This window comes from Leptosomus discolor, chromosome Z, assembly GCF_034619465.1.
Source record: "Leptosomus discolor isolate bLepDis1 chromosome Z, bLepDis1.hap2, whole genome shotgun sequence".
NCBI classification, from domain to species: domain Eukaryota; kingdom Metazoa; phylum Chordata; class Aves; order Leptosomiformes; family Leptosomidae; genus Leptosomus; species Leptosomus discolor.
Window position 1 is genome coordinate 90,674,133 of NC_141419.1, and position 21,619 is coordinate 90,695,751.

Genomic DNA, 21,619 nt, shown 5'->3' on the forward strand with positions numbered 1-21,619 from the left:
ATTTTGGAAAGAGAGAGAAGGTTTAGCATTAGTGTGGAGAGTAAACTTCTGTGGGTGGACTTGAACTGGTCTGGATCTAGGTGGATGCTTCCCTTCCCAAGGTGCCTCCTGCCAAGGAGGAAGGGCCACCATTTGTGCTCCAAAATTTGTCCCTCTTGAAGGCCCAGGCTGCTTGAAGCAGGAACCAGCTTGCAGGACTCAGCAAATGGGCCTGTGTAAGCCTGTGATTGTCTTGGTTTTATTTTGTCAAGCACATTTATATACGTGCATCTCTCACTTGGTAGAATGAGGTAGAGCCCAGAAATCAATGGGTAACAGCTGAAAAAGCGCTGCCTTAAAAATATCTTCTAGAGGATGGTGACCAAAACAACCCTCATTTGAGAGCTAGGGCGCCTCTGGGAAGTAGTTGGAAAGGCAGTTGCATGATAAGTGAGAGAAACTCTTCAAAAATTGGTGTGACTGCTCAGAAAGCAGTACAGAAGGTAGACTGAAAGAGCAGAGGACGGTTTCTTAGGTGATAAAGTGCTTGACCATCATCTCATGGAATTGTAAACCCATTCAGGTTGGAGAAGACTTCAGGAGGTCTCTAGTCCAACCACTTGCCCAAAGCAGAGTCAACATCAAGTTCAGACATGACCTCACTGCTGTAGTGATCAGGCATGTATGGTTCTAACCATGGACTCTGGTATAGGAAGGGAGCGTGGTCAGAAGGGGAGTTCAAAGGACAAATTCAGAAAACCCAGAGCTGGTCGCTACCAGGGCATGCCAGGACATGCCACGAAGTCAAGATGTTCCTCTGCTTGTTGGGCTTCTTTATTGACACCCTGGGTTGGGTGATGGTGCCGCATTGGCAGTGGCCCTGGTACAGCCGGCACGCTGGGATGTCCACGTTGGGTGACCGGTCTCTGTGTCGTTATGTGGTTCACAGCGACTTGGTGCAGATTAAGCATATAAAGAGGATTACAGACTGTGACTTGTTGGTCTTCTATCTTATTATAAGGGTTAGATGTCAACCAACTCGCTGTCCATACCTGGCTGTGGGGATCTTTGTGTACAATGATGATCCTGTCTCAGGTGTATGTACTAACCGATCACCCTTAAACGCAGGGGAGTTTTCTTCCTGCTAAGTTCTGGTTTCCTTTACAGAGAGATGAAGGTGCGGCAAGATGACTTGGGTTTAGAGTTTCCTGCTAGAGATACATAAATACCTCAAATACGTGGTTTGTGCTCATTTACTGGACCTGGTGACTGCTGACAAACCCATTCCCTTTCAGCCCACCGTCTTTCCTGTTGCTAGTCAGCAAAATACTGGTTGGGCATGGCAGTGAGCACCCCAAAAGTGGAGTCATGTGTTAGCCCTCGCTCTGCTTTTTGCTTTATTATGAGCGTTCAAGGGAGGAGCATTCCCAGGGTGGTGCCCTGGGCTTGATTTCCTCCATTGCCACCTTAGAAAAAAAAATAAAAAAATAGGCAAAAAAAAACCCTTTGTGTTTGTGTTGTGTGGCCCCAGGGGATGGAGGATGCCCTCTGACTCTGCTCGCTCCATCCCAGGTGATGCCACCTGTGTCAGCTGTCCCCTACCTCATCTGGTCACCTCCCCATGTGCCTTCCAGGACTCGTTGCAGCCACCTATTCTCCCAACTCTTTCTTTAGTGCTTTCTGTTTAATAATTGGTGCTTTCCATTTGGTAATTAGCACTAATTAGATAAAAGGGGAGAAGCATGCCCTCCTCCAGGGCTCCATGCTCTCTGGGGCTCCTCTTTTTTTTTTTTTTTTTTTTTTTTTTTCCCCCTCGTGTATTTTTTTTCTTTCTGCTTTTTTTAGTATGCCACATGATTTTTGTTCAGGAGCTAATGTGTGATATTGATCTACATAATGAGCCTTTTTGACAGTCCAGACACATTTGGGAATAATTCCTTGAGCAGATGAAATCCTTAGGCCAGAACTGCTCGTTCTCGGCAGTTTCCAAATGAAGCCACAATTGTTCAGAAGTGACAGATGAGAAATAGTTCAGAAGCTGGAAATTAGATGAGCTGGAAACAGATTTTTTTTTTTTTTTTTTCCTTCCGGATGGCATGTGACTCACTCCAAATTTGCCTGGTAATTTCATACTTGTCTCAAAACAGATTGTAAATACCAGTTCCTGGTGAAGGAGAGGGTGAGGGATGAAGCTGTCGTGTCCTGCAATGGGGTGGGAGGTCCCGTGTCTTCTCCCTCCCAACCACAGGGAAGGAGGTGTGTGAGTCTTACCAAAGGTGCTGATCCAAAGGAGCTGATGGTTTCTTATCTTTAAGGTGCGATTGGCGTTCAGCCATGGAGAAATAGGAAGGAGGAGAGCGTCGTAAAGCCTGTATATCTTCTGTAGAGCCGTTCTCCTGAGAGAGGGGGGTTTTACAAACACGTTCTCTTGTGATCTCTGTTTCACCTCCATGTGCAAACCTCCTCGCTGGGACCATTTATAGTCACACCGTTGACTCAGGGTTGTTTACTGCCGCGGTCCTAGAGAAGCTTTTCGTTTACCATCCTCTTCCTCACACCCGTCTCTGTCATCCCCAGCGTTATCACCCTTATCCAGCACAGCTGATGCTGTGGGCTTTTTTAATCAAGCCTTTTAATTTTGTTTTTCTGCTGTGAACCTGTCTGGAGGCATTCAGTAGTTTGGATTTTAAGAAGGAGGGTAAGAAAAGTGTCCATTCTTGTCCTTAGATGTAGGAATTTTACAGAAATGGGACTTTTTTTTTGTTTGTGCACACACGGAAACTCTAAATGTGACCTCCTAGGATTATTATAAATGTTGTTGGGTGTACAGCAAAAGGGTCCTGCCTGTGGTAACTGATAGGCTTTGGCTACTGTTTTTTTTAACCTTTTTATAATTACTGAGAAATAATTTTCCCTTTTTTTTTAATTTTACTTTCTCAGGCCCCCACCATTCTCGGCGTCTCTCCTGAAGGGATGGAGAACTCGTCGGTGGCATCAGCCTCCTCAGAGGCGGGGAGCAGCCGCTCTCAGGAGATTGAGGAGCTGGAGCGTTTCATTGACAGCTACGTCCTGGAGTACCAGGTCCAGGGGCTGCTGACTGATAAAACGGAGGGGGACGGCGAGAGCGAGAAGACGCAGTCCCACGTCTCACAGGTGGGCAAAGGGCACAGTGTGGGGTGGGAGAGGGGCTAGGGGATGCCGGTGGTTTGTCACCTGGGTTGGGGATGCACATCCAGCTGAAGCAGCTTTTCGAGTTTTGGGGTGTAAAGCAGGACATCATAAAAGACTAGATTTGGGGCAGCTTACTTGTTCAGCCAGGTATGAGGCCTCCAACCAGTTGGTAGAGGTCTCCTGCCAACTGGGTTTTGTTTTTCCATTTTTCCATGGTCTCAAGGTGTGTGCCCTGAAGCTTTTTGACTTCTCCACGGTTCCCATTTATAAATGGTGGACATTTCGTTTATAAAATGAAGAGTGCCTCTCTCCATCGCAGACAGCATGCTGCTTCTCCAGGGTGGAGAAGTCCTGGAGAAACTGGGAAGAGCTGCAGGGGCTGCAGCGGGGGGATGCTCAGTAGTCAGACGTGCTCCCATCCGTATGCCCAGGGATGTCAGTGAAACAACGCAAGACCAGAGGTCAATCGAAAGACCCAAATGCTCCCCAAAAGTGTGTTTTTATGGGCATTTTAACATGTATAACAACGTGTTTGCTTGCTTCACGGCTCTTGTGTCAGAGAAGGAAATTGCTGAATTTCAGCGGATGTGAATACCCAGCAAACAAATGTTTTTAGTGGGGGTGTGGTTTGGTGTTGTCATTAGGAATGACATGGTCCTAGTTAAATTTGTTCCTAAAATGTACATTTTAGGTCCAACACAAGGAGGAATGAAACCTTCTGAACTGCTGTTGTTGTTCGGGGGGAAATTGTTTGTATTCTGGTGCCACAGTGTGCCAGATGAGTGCTGAAGATAGGGATAGGGAGCTGTGGTGCAGGGACTGGTGAGCACCAGTCCATTGCCTGTGGGCTTGTAAGGCTGCTGTGATCCTCCATTTGTGATAGAGATGCTTTCCTACCCCACAGGGCTCCCAGTAGGATAAAACATTTAGATTAGAGACCACTTACGTACTGGTTATGAGAATGAAATAAGAGTAAGACTGGAGAGTCGTAAGGGTAAGGAAATGGCCATCGCTGGATAGCTGAGATGTGTTTGAGCTGCTGGAGGGTTCCACTGGTCTGATTTGGGTCTTTCTCTCTTTATATGAGGTGCAAGGGAGGCTGATCCTGAGAACTTTGAATTAAGCCTTAACGTTAGCTTAACAGCTAACGAGACTGTGTGGCAAAGCCAAGCTGGGGGTACAATTGATGGGGAGAAGAGCAGAGTCCAGGCTGGATTTGTCCAGGACCATGACCTCCTCCAGCATGCAGAGAAGTTTTCTTGCAGGGTCATTTTATCTCTTGTTTGACACTCAAGTCCATTAATTGCCTACAAATGAGGTCCTGCCTCCATAAGGTTTTGTTTTGCCTTTGGATCGGGAGGACCAGTTAGGATAGCGAGAGCAAGGCACTATCCTGACAGCTGCTGGACGTGCCTACTGCTCCTCTACCCTGTCCCGTGCACCCCATGTGCTGATGGTGGGGATCACAAAAGCCGATGTCCCCGAGTCCAGCAGAGAGGAGCTTTCTTTCCACCCCAGGAATGGGCCTTACGAAGTTCAACAAGGCCAAGTGCAAGGTCCTGCACTGGGGTTGGGACAATCCCCAGTATCAGTACAGAGTGGGGGGTGGATGGGTTGAGAGCAGCCCTGCAAAATAGGACTGGGGGGCACCGGTGGGTGACAAATTGGACGTGAGCTGGCAATATGCACTTGCAGCCCAGAAAGCCAAGTGTATCCTGGGTTGCATCACAAGAAGCATGGCCAACAGGTCAACGGAGGTGATTCTCCTCCTCTAGTCCCGGAGACCCCACGTGGAGTACTGCATCCAACTCTGGGGTCCCCCATTCAAGAAAGACATAATCCTCTTCTTTTGTGGCCTCATCCATACCTGTCAAGAAGCTCTCAGGTAGTTGCTGTTTGTATGGAATTGACTTTTCATTTTCTTGGCACATCAGCCTTGGTGGTGGCATCCAAGAGGTGAGTGCCTCTGGAGCAGCTGAGCGCTTCCAGGATGAAAGACCTCAGAAATGGGGCTGATCAGCAAGGTTCAGTCTCAGCTTTCTTGGGGGGGATGACAAAATGACTTTAGGATTAAGCAGCATCTTTCATGTTTGTCTAGTGAAAATGGCTTATTTTTTATTTTTTCCCCCAGTAAGATCACAGCCCTTCATTTCTCTGAGAGCGAAAAAAAACCCGAACAAATGACCCCAAACTGAATTGTTTTGGTGGAGGCACCTTGCTGTCAAACCTTGGGGGAAGCTGTTGTGAGCAGCTGGTGATCCTCTGTGGACAGGCAGTCCACTGATGCCCGTGTGCTTCACCATGGGACAACAGCAGCGCCGCCGTCCAGGCTGCCCATCACAGCTGCGGCGTGTGGCAGTGGCCAAACCTGAAGCACTGAGCTCTGTTTTCTATTTTGTTTAATAAAAACACAGGGTTTTGGCAGCTGAGCACTCGTATCTGTCCCAGAAGCGAACAGAGTTGGGAAAAGCAGAAACTTCCCGACTTTCCATGGAAGACTCCATGGGAAAGTGTAATCAAGTCAAGCTGCCCTGGTGCATACCACATGCCTGAAACACCAAACACTGCTGGAGACCAGAAGAAAATACTGGGGATGGATTTTAATGCAAAGCATCATTTCAGATGCCTTCCTGCAATTGTTTCTGCATCTTCCCTCTGCTCACCGTCGGCGGGTGGAGTGTTTCCAAGCCAAAGCCTTTGGGATCACCCTCAAAAGCAGGGGGGGCTGCACATGCACAGTGATGCCCGCGGCCGGATGGTGTTTGCTGTGCACTGTGGACTGACGCAGCAGTTTTCCCCAGCCCAGCTATTATTTTACACAATCCCTTTTTTTATCCCTTTTACAGTGGACGGCGGATTGTAGCGAGCAGCTTGATGGCAGCTGTTCCCCATCCCGAGGGAAGAGCTCGTCGTCTCACGAACACAATCAGGTAGGGGTTGCGTTTAGCTCTTCCTCACTAAACCTTTGCTTTTGTTCTTGTGCTGCCTCATCTGGCAGCGGGGAGCCTGCCTGTGCTGCCAGCTTTCCCTCTCGTGTGGAAGGGGAGATGTTCCTCTGCCTGGCATGCGGAAGCTCGCTCACACCAAAACCATGGGAGATGGGCAACCTCCCGATGTGTGTATGGATGCTTTGACCAGGACCTTGTTGCTCTGCAACAAGATGGAAAAAATACGGAGTGTCCAATTTATTCCTGAAGAACTTCTTATTGCCGCCTGTGCGAGGGAGCTGTTCGGAGCGTCAAAGCTGACTTGGAAGTGTGAGATGTACCTGGGATGAGGGATCTTTGTGTAGCTGTGCTTCTTGGTTACGCGCTGCAGCCCAAGGATTGTGTCGCAGGGAAGGGGATTAAATAGCTGAGAGGGTGAACTTGGAGAAGAAGCAAAATTGCACGTGCTGAGAGCCTGTGTTGGGTTTGCAATGACAAGCCAGGTGTGCGCCGGTTTTGGTGGTTGTACGTGGTGTGAACATCAGTGAAGAGCATTTGCTGTGCGCTGCTGGCATCAATGGAGGTGGCCGTCCCTCCTCTGTGCGACCACCCGCATGGGAGAGGGTTGCTGAGGGGGGAGGCGTGGGTTTGACTGTTGTCACCTGGTTGGGGAGCTGCTGTGCCACCGTGAGACCCCGAGCCCTGTGAAAGCGACGTTCACCCGAGGAGAGATGAGACCAAGGTGGCTGCAGGAAAGGGTGAAGCAGCATTTGTGACTGCCGTGGCTGAGGGATGCCCCTCCTGGACTTCAGGCTGGTGGTGTTGGTGCTCTTGCTCTGCTTGATGCCCTCCCATGCGTGGGATCCGGCCTCTGCCACGGGAAAAAGCCTGGGAGCCCCTTGCGGGGCGGTCCAAGAGGCCAGGCTGGTCTGAGCAGTGCGTGCTGCAGGTCCTGCGTCCTGTTTTGGGCATGGCTTCTCCTCGCACAAAGAGCCGTGCTGGAAGCTGCTGGGCTGCAGGATGGGGGCTCACGCATCCCCTCCCCGCAATGTGCCCGGATGCGAGGATGCTGCGAGCATCTTGACAAAGGCAAGACGTTGTTGTGTAGGAAGGTGCGTGCTGTACGGAGATGCTGCTCCAGAGGAACCTCTTGAAAGTGGCAGACGGAATTGTGGATGTGATTTATTACAGCTTTGATCTGCTCTGAAATATTCAGCAGCAAAACCCCGGCTGGGGTCCCTCCCACCGCTGCAGCTGGCTGCTTGAAATTCAGCTGGGAGGCTGGCCGTTTCCACTGAGCCTCCTCGGGCTGCTCTGGGTGTTAGCAGGACCGGGTGTTGTCCCTGGGGAAGAAGGTCCCTGGCTCTTCAGTCAAAGGCTCAGCTGACATGCCAGCCTGTGGTGGGTACCACAGGAGGATGCAGGAATCGCACACAAGTGATGCTTTCCTGACTCCAATCAATGCAGCCCTGACATCTTCCATCTACTTTGTGCCGTGCTCTCTTTTGTTTCCACTTGTGGTTCTTTTTTTTTTTTTTTTTTTTTCCCCCCTGTATTTTTTTTTTTCCCTGGGCATTAAACCTCTTTGATCTCCTCCAGCACAGAGCTTGTTTTCTATGTACAAATAACATTCGCGGATGCCCAAGCTATTTTCCCTGTGTTTGGGCTCTCTCCCAGCCTGCAGCAGAGCTAGTAATTATCTCTCTCCATGTTGGGCTTCCTTTAGCAGCAAGTAACAAATTTTCCTTGGCACCAAAGAGGAGCTGCAAGCTATTGTTCTTCTGTCCAGGCAAGCATTTCTCTTGCTGTTACTGATATACAAGTGAAACACTGCTGGTGAGGACTACATTCAGTTTATTACCATTTTTCACTGTTGATTTTTCACTAGTAGCTTTAAACATTAAAAATAAAAAAAAAAAATCGTAATAAGGTGTTTGTCTTGAATGTAGATTATCAATCACGCTTCAAACCTGCTAAGGAAAAAGCTGGCTAATTGTTTTCCAAGGGATGTTTTTGGGGGGGGGTGTAGCAATTTTTAATGGATTTTGAGGGGTTTGGTTGGAAATTCAAATTCCTGTTTTTCCTGTTTTATTTCCAGCTGAGATTTCTGCATTGCTGGTTGTGCAGTACACACCGGTCTTAGTTGAAAAATACTTGGATGTGAGATTTCTGCTGGCTTCAGCTACTGTGAAAATGCAGGTTATGTGTTGGTGACCGTGATATGCCTCACGTAGTTCTAACCTGGCAGTCAGAAAGGGCATTTATATGGAAAACCAGGTTAGTCCTGGAAATATACTCAGCATCTGGTTCCTTTTCTGCGAAGGCAGAGTAGGCCAGGGCCACGTTTTCAGAAGTAATTGGCTTCCTAAAGGTTATAGGGGAGCCTAGAGTGAAGCTGACTTTCCCATGCCTGAAAATCACCCTCCGCATCCCTAAGCACCTGATGCCTTTGAAATTGCAAGGTTAATGCAAATAAAAGAAAGATTTTTTTTTTTTGTATGTGTTTGTGTGTATAGGTATATTATATATTTATAGAGACATTTATATGTCATATGTGTGTATATAGGCGTCCACAGGATAATGGGTAAGTGTGGGGCTGAGAGCAATTCCTGGATAATGTGCAATTTAAGGGTAAAAATAAGGTGTCTTGATGAAAGTTGCAGTCCAGGATATTCCTAAATTGCTGTTTCCCTGACGTTGTCGGATATCTCTGTGAAGGACCACCCCATACTTGCTCTGCTTTTACACTCCTTGGTGAGACATCTGCTGTTAGCAGCTGTGGGAGACTACATGGGGGCCAGTGCCCGTAGGCTGGCGCTGTGCATCCCATGCAAAGCAGTGGCTTAAAAATGGAGAAAATTTCCCCTGGAAACCTGGGGGTTCTCTGGGCAGCTGGCTGTGAGAAGATGGTCTGCTCGTGGAGGATCTCATGAGATACGTTTTGTGAACTCCTGCTGTGCTGAGAAAACCCTGGCCTCACCGTTATGTTCAGCTCATCTAAAATTCTCCGTGTTTCCTACTGTGAATGCTTTTGTTTGCTGCATGGCATTGCTGTGCTCCAGTAAGCCCCACTGCATTTTGAGCAATACCCCCCAGAAGGTCTGCTAGCACTCTGTGAGGCTTTGAGGTGAAAACCACTCCATCGATGTACACCAGATACTATCTGAGCACTGTATTGCCTCTATAAACGAGGAGAGTTTAGATAATGGAATCTTTTTAGATCTTTTTATGTTTGGATTTATTTTTTCTTTTCTAAAAAGACCCAGTGGGAAGATTTTATATAATACTTTATTTGCATTCCCCTTGTGAGGCTGTTGCAAGTAGGAAGCTCTTTGATATGTTTCTGAGAGCAATTCATTAAGTAAAAGACTTCTGGTATGGTATGTATTTAGAGAGCCAGCAGAGCTCTTGGTATATGAAAGGCCTGGCAGCAGCTCCATCCCAGGCTCCCCTTATGTAAAGGGCATTAACAAGAGCCAGAGCAAGTCTCTGCATTTGTCCCATTTCTCCAGGCAATGGGAGAGGGAAAGCTGAAAATCCTCCTTCCCAGCCAAGTCCATCCCTTCCCCATGGTGGCTGGCTGTCACTCATCGTCACCAAGCAAAAGCCTGTGTTGTTGGCAGAAAATGGGACTGCAGTTTATTTTACTGCTTCTTTGCATGTGTGTCCGTGTCCCACCAGGTGCAGCAGGGACTCGTGGCATGGTTGGGGTCCTCTCAGGCTTCTCCAGTTGATGGCCATGTTGCCTGTCTGCTGAGCGGTGAAGGAGGAGGCAGGGTGTGAGGATCGCATCTGGATTATCCTACACCCTGCTGGTAGCACCCTCGTCTGTCCTCCCCGAGGAGCTGGCTTGATGAGATGACTTGGTTTTGCCTTACCATTAAGCCAGTAGAAACAGCAGCAAGCACACCGGTGTCAGGCAGAGGTGGTGGGTTTCCACTCTTGGGCGTTGGTTGGAGGTGGTTAGCTGGCCCCAGGGTCAAGAGCATCCCAAGGGCTGCACTATTATGTTAAAAGCATAAGATATTGAGTGCCCAGCACCGTTCGGTGGCGTGAAGATGTAGAGGGCTTTGCAGGGATTGTGTGCCATTGTCACCGAGCACGGCATGTCCTGCCAAAGGGTGTCTGAACCCAAGCCCGAGCCTTGCTGATCAGGAAAGCATGCAAAGCTCCCACAGAGGCAAAAGTAAACATCACACGAAACTTTATCTCCGTTCTCTCTGTGACTCAAAGAAGCACAGTGCTGTGCTAGTGCCAAAACATTTCCAGGCAGGAGATGCTTGGTGTCGTGTGAGCTCAGACTGTAGGCAGAAGACATCTGGCCTGCCCGCGTTTGGGGAGGTATACCTGGGGGAAGTGTCTTTGACTGCTGTGTGTGGGGTGGGAGCAGAGCAGATCCACTTAAACCTTTCAGGTCCCTCTTTCATGTGTCTCACCTGAACCTCAAAGCCCCTTCTGATGATGAGCACTTGGCTTCCAACACTATGGAGTCATGGCTGGAAGAACAGCTACATTGCCAAAGCAAAGGCAGTAGTGGGGATGGGGTGATGTGTGAAGGTTGTCTCTTGGGAAACAGCAGATTTCAATGCACAGTAGAACTTCATTTTATGGAAAGTGAAAAAGCCAAAGTGTCAGTACAGATTTCTCTTGCAATTCCAGAGATTTTTCTTGCAGGCATCAGTGCTGCCTGACTGCCCGGGATCAAACACCAGGAAATCCTCCCCGATGGATGCTGTAGAGGCAAGTGACAAGGGATCACTGCCTCGTGCACTGGCCATATCACTACGTCCAGAGTTGGACTAAGGCTCCTGTGACCAGCACCACCATCATATAAACTTCTCAAGATGACCGTGAAGTTGTCTTCTTGCCGACTTAATCCCGCTGACATCAGCAGGCAGCATGTGATGCCCCAAGTCCTTGGCTAACCAGATCAGTGCTGGAGAGTGGGTGGGTGCTGCTTGTGAAGAGGCTGGCAGGGTCTCCCAGCTGAAGATGTAACTCATTTCCCCATGCTGGTAGACACCCTGTGTCTGACTGTGCCCATCCTGGGGTCTGGATCTGAAGCACAGTGATTTTCTTGCTCAGCAAAACATGAGGGAAGATCCTGGGGGCAGTTTGGGGTTCTCTGTCTCACCAACCCGCTTATATCATAGCCCAGGGCCAGTTTGTACACCGAATTTGGTTGAAGTTGGCCACCATGCTGAAGACCTGTTGGGACAAGTGGGTGCTGGCAGATGCTACAGTTGCTGTTGTCTCATTTCCAAAAGAAAAAGAGAAAGTGAAAGACCAGGAGTTACTTTGAGGCTTTGCCAGTGAATACAGGTTGGTGTAGCCCTGCCTGATGGAGGAAGAAATTAAATCTCTAAGTGGGGTGACCTGCCCATGATCAAAGAGCAACTCCAAGAAAACCAGTCACTTAATGGTTTTCTGCCTGTAATTGCTGGGTGACGCTCCCTCCGTGTAGTGAGTGCAGCCCTGTTCCATTATGGTTGGAGAGGACTGCTGGGAAAGAAATCAAGTCCTTTAGCTAATATGTAGGTTTAACTTTCTCTGGGACTTCTGTTTGGGACACACGTCGTGAAACAGCACTGCCCCTTGTGAAGCAGACACGTGCTTGGGTGTCTGAAGATCTGGGAGTGAAATGCTTCACTGCTTTGCAGCCTGATTTAGGAGAACTGTTGCTGGTTACTGAGGATGGAGGAAGCTGTCTTCTAGGCCTGGTGTCCCTAGTGACTGACGCAGGAAGACATCTCGTCACCCTGTTTCCACATGTGTTGAGCAGACAGTGTGATGCTGGTCTGCCCACTGAAGGGAGAGCTTCCCACTCTCTGTTTTCATGAAACGTGAAATGGTCTCTCCATTCCTCTTCCAGATTTGGTTGAATAGGTCAACAGGTGCCAAAGGTCTTGGCAGGGAAGGGATGACATGAGCCATTTCCTCTGAAGCCTGGGTAGGGGCTTGCTGCTGTGGTTCCATGGCACGACTGAAGTTCTCAGTGTCATTCCGAGTGCTCTCAGTGGTCTTTCTCGTCTTCATCCTTGTGCGTAAATGAGCTCTCTAGCCCATCCTTGGCTAACGTGTCTCTTCCGATGTTGTCTGGAAGCAACACAACCACACAGGCTTGACCCTTTCCTGTGGGGTCCAGAAAGATCTTGTAGGCTTAACATCCTACCTCCAAGCCTGTCAGGTCCTGTGGTCCTGTATTGCGGCACAGGTATAGGTAAAACCTTGCTTTTCCTGGTGGGAGAAGAGCTCCTAGTGATGTTTCATGTCCCTTTTGCTGTGCCTTTACCAAAGCAGTGATCAGGTACTGTGCCAGATTGGAGAGGGCTGGGGAAGGGGGACGTGGACCTGGGGAGGAAAGGAGCAGCGCCAAAGTAGTTGGTTTTTCTGCGTGATGTTTTTATAAGGGTAAGTTTTCTGTTTTTCGTATAGCTTCATGCAATGCATTAAGAAGAAAGAAGCTGGAAATTTGTCCCTGCTGAAATGTTTAGAGTAATATTATGGTTTTTTCCTAAAAGGTGCATTTTAAATTATTAGAATAATTAAATCATTTTTCTATAGAAAAATCAGAGTGGTTGTTCTTGAGTAGGTCTAGAAGAGCAGGGAGGTACTTGAGTCCAGTGTCAAAACTCTGCGTAACCGGGAACGTTTAGCTGCAGCACAAAGTGGGTGCGTGAAAACCTCTGCTGCATGAAAACCTCAAAAAGGACCTTGTATGTGATTGCTGTCTTCTGTTCTGACCAGGATTAAGCCTCAAAGTCTGGGAGTCATTTGAAGGACACCTCGCAACTTGATTTAGGGAGCTCCTTGTAGGTACAGTGGTGAGACTTTTGTTAATGCTGGGGGATATCTCAGAGGCTTCTGTGTCCTGAGAAGTCCTCTAGCTTTCCTTTTTTCTTCCTTTTTTCTCTTGCCCGCCTTAGGCTGTGAATGCTCTACACTGCATCTTGAGATTTTTACCTACAACTGAACACGCCATCCCGCCAAGAATCCACTGATGTCTTTGTGGTATTGCCATTGTTGGTCTACGCCTCTATTAGCACAGCCAGCTTTATCATACTTATCATAACTGAGTGCAGCCACGTAGGTGGTCACCACGTTTCTGTTTATTGCCTGTGCGTTGGGGAAAGTTATCTCCTTTTTCTGCAAATGGGATTTTCAAACTTGCACTGAAGCAGCAGAAAGTATTAACTCTTGAGCTGGCAAAGGGAGTGGGATTAATTAGCTCATGCCTCAAAGAGCTAGCTGTGAAGGTGAAAATTGCAGTGTAAGTGAAACATATGATTATTGCTAATTAAAATGCAAATGTTAGATTTGACAGCTAGTTTCCGAAGGAGAGTGGCTCGCAGTGTTAACGTGCACCAGCCTCGCTGTTCCCAAGAGGGTGCAGAGCTTGGCCAGAAGGATTGGCATGGATATGGATGAGAGCAGCTGCTGGGAATCAGTCTCTGGAGGGGGTGGTGTTTACCTCCCAGCCCCAAAGCGTGGCTCAGAGATCCCATCTCCTGCTCGTGAATGGTAGGTGGAGGAGCCCAAATAAGAGCTGGGCGCAAGAGTTCATGTGTTGTTTGGGGTGTTGGGAGAGACTAGAGGAGACTGGGTCTTTTGAGGGCACAGCAGAGAGTCTCAGGGCCAGATGATGGGGGGGATTGGGTTGGCAAGAGGCAAGGGCATGGGATGGAGAACGTTGCGCTATTACAACTGTTTCTTCAGCTTTTGTCAGAGCTGCGGGCAAATCTGTTCCCGCAACGTGCTGAATTAATTTAACAAGAGCACTGCGTGGGAGACACGTAGGTGGCCGTGCTGTGGGATGGGGGGTGAGCAGTGCCACATCTCGCCACTGAGGAGCTTCTGCTTTCTGCTGATGTACGGGTTTGGGATGGGGTTTTTGTGGGTTTTGCGAAGTTGCTGGTGGAGGGATTTTGTTGCTCAGTTGTTGTTTTTTAAGGAACAATCGTTACCCGCGTACTCTCGCACGCTCCTCCAGCATCACCCATGAGGTTGGTGTGAGCTTCCCTGCTCCCACAGAAAGGAGGTCTGTGGAGAGGGTTCATTTTAGCATGAAAGGGCTTTGTTAGAGAGCCCAAACATCTGGTACACGTTTCTGCTTTGGAGGTTTGAAGCCCTGTCAGTAAGGTAGCAGTAAAAAGTTGTTCCTCTTTGGCAGTTAGTCAGAAATTTGGGGGAAATGTTGAGCTTGACTGTGCTGGTGAGTTTGAACACGCATGTATTTAGGCCATACTTGGTTGGACTGTTTCAGCTTCGACAGAAGTTTCAACCATTTTTATTTTTAAAATAATTTTATTTTAAATATCAATATTAATAGGGTGTGATACAGATAAGCAACACGAACAGGGAGAAGACCCCAGGCCGTGAGTTAGAGCCAGGAGACAAGCTGGTTTTGTGAAAGGGTGTCTGCGATTTTTACCTAACTGGTTCATGCCGTATCCACCGGCTTGTCTTGGTGAGTTTGGATGTTGGTGCGTGGTGGTGCAAATCTCCCCGTTTCTCACAAGGGTTTTATTGTGGCCAGCTGGATTTCTGGAATTTGCAAAACCTCGTGTTGTCTGCAGGCAACTGTGACCAAGAGTTGGGTCAACTGAATATAACCGAATGGCGATGCTTATTTTCAGTGTGTCTTTTAAAGCAAAGGGTGCATATGCTGACTTGGTCCCGTTGTAGCATTTGGCACGGAAGTTTTTCGTAAATTCATGAACAAGGTGTTCCGTTAGGATGTTAGGATACAGCAAACTGGTAATTAATCCTTTGAACATCTAGGTGGTAAAGGTTCGTTTCTCCCAACCACTTTTTCAGGTGGTGCGCGTCTTTTCCCGCATCAGATGAGGTATTTCTCACTTCTCAGGATGCCTGCAAGACTGGCTGTTCCCCAAGGCTTCCCAAAGTGGCCACCAGGCCCCCATGTCTCACAAGTGGCATCAATCAAGTTTTTTTCCCCCCAGTTTAACGACTACCTTAACTTTGTGTCTCTCAGTATTTCTCAGACATCGGGAGATTCGGGCCACAGTGTAGTGAGGAGAGAAGAAGGTGCTTTCTACCGTTGTTTTAACATGTAGTGGGGATAGCCACAACCTCTCAAATTTCATCTATATACATCTTGAAAACCAGTTGACCTCCTCTTTTGAAGTCGGTCCTGATTTTAGGCTAGAGCAACCACAATATATTTGAGCTTGCTTGAGACTTGCTAGGTTTGAGAATGGAGGATGTGCAGCTGGAGCAACGCAGAAACCAGTACTGATGGGTTTTGCTTCCAGTTCTTCATGTTGGGTAAATACTAACATGTTTCGCGTGCGCTAAGGTTCATGCTGGACCACTGGGTAGCATCACCTTAGGTAGCTTAGGGGTCTGCTATGCAGCTGTCTCCCTGCTCCATCCAACCCGGGTCGCAGTGGTGGAGCTGGGACCTGGTCTGCGCCCCCAAATTAGTGACCTGAACTTGGCTGTTGTGTGCAGAGAGGAGTTCATCCCTTGCTTTGCTGGTGAATCCTTTTGGCTCTTGAAGGCCAAGGTGGCTCTGCCATTGTCTTAGCTCGTGGCAGGGTCCTCAGGGCCTTGTGTAGCCCTGTGAGGGTGTCTGAGACCTGAGAAGCCCTCTTTAAGTGTTAGCTCTCACACCCGTGTTAAAATGCATCCCCCACTTTGTATTTCCCAGATTTTCAGAGTACTTGAAAGAGTTCAATATTCTGCACTCTGTGATTTCATGGTTTTTTAATCATCTTATGTCACTTCAAAGGTCTTTCCCAAGCCTCTGAGCAAAGCTTTTGGAGCAATTACAGTGACAATACCCACCTTTCCCCGCAAGCACCTTATGGGATATTTGGGTAGATAGGGCTGGTTGGGTGAGTTACTCTGGTTTTCAGATGACTCATCATGCCCTGAGGGTGGCTGAACAAGAAACCTGCAGGTTGCTTGACAGCAGAACAAGTGTTAGGAGAATAAAGGAGAACACTGGGGATGGCTCATTAATAGGCAAAAATGGTTATTTGTGTAATGCGTCTCCTGGTGAACTCCAGGCGTTTTCAGGTATGTGAGTAGCTGGACTCCAACGGTGGGCTAAGCAGAGGGAAAAACTGAGAAGCTGATTTGGGCTTGGGAGGGGAATTACAGGACTAGAATAGAATAGGACAGGACTATTTCAGTTGGAAGGGGCCTGCAACAATCATCCTGTCCAACTGCCTGACCAATTCCAGGCTGACCAAAAGTTAAATCATGTTGTGAAGGGCATTGTCCAAATGCCCTTAAGCAGTTTTAGAGGATGTGGGGTTGCTGCATATACACAATTAAACCTCTTGAAGATGGAGGAGGTAAGTATTGTTTTTTCCCCATGCATAGACTAGAGCACTAGAACCAAACCTTGCCCTCATTGAAGCCTCCCACAACGTCATCCCTTTGCAATGTGTAAGTAGCCTGTGTTAAAGGACTCTGAGAAAGCGCCAAAATGAGGGCGTTGAGCATGGTCATGGTTCTGTAGGTGCTTGTGCGGTCTGGGAGCTGGAGCTCTCCTGGCTCACCAGCTTGGTGGGTTCTGTGGGTGTGGGACAGCGTTGCCCTTGACTAAAGCAAGCTGTTTGTTGTTTCCAGGAAGAGTGGGATCACAGCAGCAGTGGGAGCGCAGGATCCCAGCCGGGGTTGGGCTCCAGGCGTGAGTCTGGATCCAGGTCTGGCAGCCATGGGAGAAGCAGCCAGTTCAGGCAATCGACCAAGGTATACCTGGTAGCAACGTGCTGAAGTCGTGTCCCTTGCTTGTTGTTTATCAGAGGCACCCTCCTAACAACGTGTGTGGTGTGTGTCTACACGTAGGGTGTGAGTGCACGTCGATTATGAAGGACACCTCAGACACCTACTTCGTTCACACATAATGTGTGACCTGGCTGCTGAGGGCTGTAGCTGTCCTTCAGCCTCAAGAAGTCGGTTGAGGCACGCTGAGTGCCTTAATCTTGGGAAAGAAGTCCCTAGTCAGCTGGTTTAGTGCAAGGGAAATTAGGTTTTTTTCTTTATTTGAAGTCTTGGAGTATTTTAATTTTGGAAAATTAAGAGACATCTGTAATTATTTTTTGGCATCTTCATTAGAAGTTGATATGTGAGTGGACACCACATAGATGGTGTTAAATGGTGACCTTGAGTCCGGCTGCTTTCTGTGGGAGCCATCAGCAGGGCTAGATGGGAAGTTACCTTCCTGCCTTGCAAAAGACTCTTAAGAATTTGCTTTTGATTTGGTTTGAGGTCCATTTCTTGAACTCAGATGAGGGACCTCTTCCATGTGTTTTAGTGGCTTTACTTCTGCACAAGTCAGCACTGGTGGTGCCAGAAGTGGAGGACAGACTCTGGGATGTTTGGGGCCAGAGGTGAAAGCCCTCGTCTTTCTCATCCATCCTGGAGAGCCTGAGGAAATAGTCTGTCCTCCTGAGCCATGCTGTCATGGGAGAGGACCCACAGAACCGCGATGTTGCTGGAAAGTGATGGTCCTTTCTGGTGGGAACAAGAGTCAGCCTATTCTTCTTGCTTTGAGCAGGGATAATATTGTCTTCCTCAGAATGTCTATATTTTTCTTACAAAAAATTGCAGTTTTCAACAGGGAGACCTTTAATTGGAGCAGTTAAGTGTCTATCTATCTGTTTTGTTTTCTGCCAAAATGTAGGCAGCTGAGAAGGAGGCAAGTGGGGGAATCTTCCCAAATGTAGAATTAAAAAATGCTTAAGAAGTAGCACGTGACGCAAGATAATCCCTGAATTTATACCACGGTCACAGCCAACCACTTGGCATTGTTCTATGAATGCCAAGCACAGCGATGAGCTAACGCTGTCGCAATCGTGTGATGAAGAGCATGTTTTTGTGTTTGTAGTGGTTTGCTGGAGGTTGGTAATGAGGAGTGGCGAGAGGAACCGGTGGGATGCTGAGCTGGGCTTTGAAAAGCTGCTGTGTGCATGCAAATGCTGAATTTGTGGGGAATTTGCTGAAGCTGCATGCATGGGTAAACAGTCAGAGTCCACGTGGCTGGTGGCGTGGTCCATCCCTCTGTTTGTGTGGGCAGCTGCAGGGGTTGGGCGGCGGTGGATGGAGATGATGTGTGCTCACAGGGGCTGGAGGACAGTGGTTATGGACGTGCATTTAAACCATACTGCGTGTAGGATCTGCTCTACCGGATCTCTGATCGCTCTGAGTATTGATGTTATTCTTGTCAGTGTGTCTCTCAATCATCATTCCTGGTGGCTTAATTAATTTTCAGCAGTACTAACCCCTTTGCAGTGGAAATGATTACCTAAAGCTGAGGGTTGGGTCATTGGGAGCTTCACATTAAAACTGCTTATGGTTGTAACTGTAGTCCTGGGGGAACTGACTTCTTTTCTTAAATACGCGCTTTTATTTTGTTTTTCGTCCCCGGACTTCAGGATTGGCTTTTTTAAAGTCTTATTATGAAGTCTTGGTACCGTGCTGTGAGCATTTTAGTAAACACGCTGCAGCGCAGGTTCCCTTGGGCAGCAAGCCTGGTCCCTGCCTCGTGAGTCAAGACAGAAACCGGTCATAAAGACAGGTCGTTGAAGGCCAAAAGGACGTCTTGAAAGGACTATTAGTGGCTCACAACTTAATGACGGGTTGCATTATCGTTTGGCCCTGGCGCCGTCTTTATGGAGTCTGGCTAATGCTTGGAGCATCTCTGAGAGGTCATGGTGACATCGTCTAGGAGGATAAGGAGTTGCAGCCCAGTTTGGGTAGGAGCGTCCAACTGGTGCCTAGAAGCTTGCGCCCATCTGACCTCCCGCACCACCTGAACCACCGCCGTGATTTCCCCTAATTGCCCAGATTAGTGCTGGGGCTGACCTGCCTGTGCTCACCGGTGAAGCGTCGATGAGCTGATGTGCCGAGGAGATGCAGGGGAGCTGGGTGGGACAGCTTGTGCTGCCTCTGCTTGCTCCATGGGTTAGGAGGTGGCAGTGCCACCCCCACCCAAACAAATTCCAAGCCAAGTGTCAGAGGGTAATTGCTAGGTGCTTTGCTTCAGGGCTCAAGGAGGGGGTCTTCAGAAGCCCTGTACCGCGCTGAATTTGGGCAACACTTTTAGGGTGCAACCTGTTGCATTAGGAACCCACTTTATCTTAAATTTTTGCTATTTAATATCTTTGTTGCTGATTTGTCTCAGCCTCGTTGCAATGGACTGCGTGTTCCCAGTCTTCCTCCCTGAGCCCAAATACTTTACTCTTAGGAAATCCTATTGTAGCTGGCTCTTTGACAAGTGCTTAAAATTTCCCAATGCCATAGGAAACAGAAAGAGAAATGGATCTGTCTGCAAGAAGTACCTCTTCTTTGGGTGACAGCTCTATAGAGACCTGCACGTATATTTTCATTATACTCATGTTTTTAAGCATTTAGAAAGCTAATTTATCTTCTTGATGGGAGAAAATTTCGCTTACATTTGCCTAAAATAAAAAGCTCTGCTTCCATAACTGATTGTGAGAATTTTACGTATTTCTGGTAGTTTGTTTCTGCGCAGAGATATATTGACCTGCAGATCCCTGGAGGTTGAAATCATAATCCATAGACACCTTGGAAGAGACAAAAAAGGGAGCAATGTGGCTGCATTTGGAGCATGTGGTGTCTAAATTGGTTGTTGTACTGGAAACGGCTGCAAAACGTGACCAGCTGTAGTGTGCACTAAGTATGTGCGTCCTGCTCGTTGGGAAGAGATTCCTCACTTTATGGTCAGATTGAGGTCTGGGACTTCATTAAGAAATGGTCACATTTTCAATGAGTTTTTAGTGTCTCGGTTATTATTGATAATACTTGAAAATGGTAGAAATTGTAGGATGGGGAATATGTGGAAGCCACCTTCTCCAGCACATGTTTCACCAGAGTGGGACCATTTCATCTGAAATTCTTAAATAATCTGAGTACGTGCAAGATTATGAATAATCTGAATATATGTAAGAAATTTTGGGGGAAAATTTGTAATATGGGATTCGCCTGTTTGTAATGCATTTACGTGTCCATCCCAGATGAGTCTGGGTCAAGTCTGATTTCTTGAATGGTCTTAAATGGCAAAAATCCAACTGCTTTACTTCTTTGCCCGTAAAGGGTGGAGGGGGCAGCCCTCTCGCTGCAGGGAGGACGTGTGTAGGCTGATGTCTGTAAAGGGGCCATGAAGGCTGAGTGTGAGGTCTTTGCTTTAGATGCTCTTGCTTCGGGTCGTCCGTTTTGCCAAAAGCAGCTGCACAGGAAAATTCAAGGTCTTTTGCAGTTTGCTGGATGCTTCTCATAATTCTTACGTGATTATACTGTGATGCTTTTGCTTCTCAGGGGAAGGAACCATCCCCTTAGCGTTGGTGGGAAGTGTACTAGAATAACCGCGTGAACTCATTTGCTGGTGTGCATGGCAGGAGTGGCACGGTGCAGGGTTCTGACACCCCTCACCTGTTGTTAGAGCAAGGAGAAGTCATGCCACCGTGACTCCCTAAAGAAGCAGGATGGGTTTGCCCATCCTTAGTGGTGACAGGAGGGTCTGGTAGCTGTTGGTGAAGAGTACCTCCATCCTTGGACATATGAATGTGGTCCTGGGCAGTGGGTTGTAGGTGGCCCTGCTTGAGCAGGAGGGCTGGACCAGGTGAGCTTCAGAGGTCCCTTCCCAACTCAACTGGTCTGTCACTCTGAAGCTGAATTGTCTTCATGGCTGGGATGTCAACCTGCCCGCTGGACCTTGGTGGGTCTTGGGGGTTGTGGATGTTGGGGTAGGAGGACAGGGCTGGAGTCAGAGCTGAGCCTACAGGTTGTCAGCTCTGTGTTGCCCACAGCTTTGTGTCCCCAAGGCTGAAACTGTGTCACTCCTTGCCCTCACGGTGCGCTCTTGCAGTGGGCAAGGGCGGGACTCTGCATTGCAGATTCACGCAGGAGCGGAGGAGCCCACGTGCAGAGCCAGGACACCTCTGTGGCTGGCGGTAGGAGAGGCTGTGCCGGGCTGTGTCGTGGTCCGGATAGCGCCGTGTGCCTTCTGGCAAGTAACCACCTTTCCCTCCCTCCTAGAATGGCAACAAGGAGAGCTCCCTTGACATGCTGGGCACAGACATCTGGGCTGCCAACACCTTTGACTCCTTCAGGTAAGACAGTTTTAAAATGCTTTACGAGAGAGATGGACTGGGCCCTCTCTTGGCCTTTGCCCGTGTGTCCATCCTGCCGGTACCCATGCACCAGTGAGTACCCTGCTGATGCTCACGTCGCTGCTCCTCCTCCTCCTCCCCATCCCCATTTAGCCTGCAGCACTAAACACAATTGATCTACTTAAAGCATCCTACGTGCTTAGGAGAGGCCGCTGGATGGGTTTGCAGTCCAAACATCTGAAACCAGTACTGATGTGATTATTGGTAATCATCCAAGAGCTGCACAGGCCAGACCTGAAGCAGCTCTGAGCTACTGCTCCAGGGTTTTACTCTTCCGTTAACTGGAGGTGCAATCATGTGTTGGCTTTGCAGCTGCTGGGAAGAGCTCTTCAGCTGCTGCTTCAGCGTGGGGAAAGTGGTGAATTACGCTTTCTG

The 21,619-nt window shown here is 48.4% G+C and overlaps 1 protein-coding gene across 4 annotated transcripts in view; it reads left to right on the forward strand.

The window, feature by feature from the left end:
- The first annotated feature begins 2,922 nt into the window (after positions 1–2,922).
- The window catches only part of CTIF (cap binding complex dependent translation initiation factor), a 114,201-nt gene continuing 95,504 nt past the window's right edge, over positions 2,923–21,619 (forward strand). For 2 of the 4 annotated variants that reach the window (XM_086479859.1, XM_086479860.1), the window contains exons 1-4: positions 2,953–3,132; positions 5,997–6,058; positions 14,443–14,452; positions 21,111–21,184. In XM_086479859.1, coding sequence (XP_086335985.1) covers positions 2,953–3,132; positions 5,997–6,058; positions 14,443–14,452; positions 21,111–21,184 — 326 coding nt within the window. Of the gene's footprint in view, positions 3,133–5,996; positions 6,081–14,442; positions 14,453–16,679; positions 16,803–21,110; positions 21,185–21,619 lie in introns of all 4 variants that reach the window. The other 2 variants (XM_086479861.1, XM_086479857.1) reach the window with 2 other exon arrangements.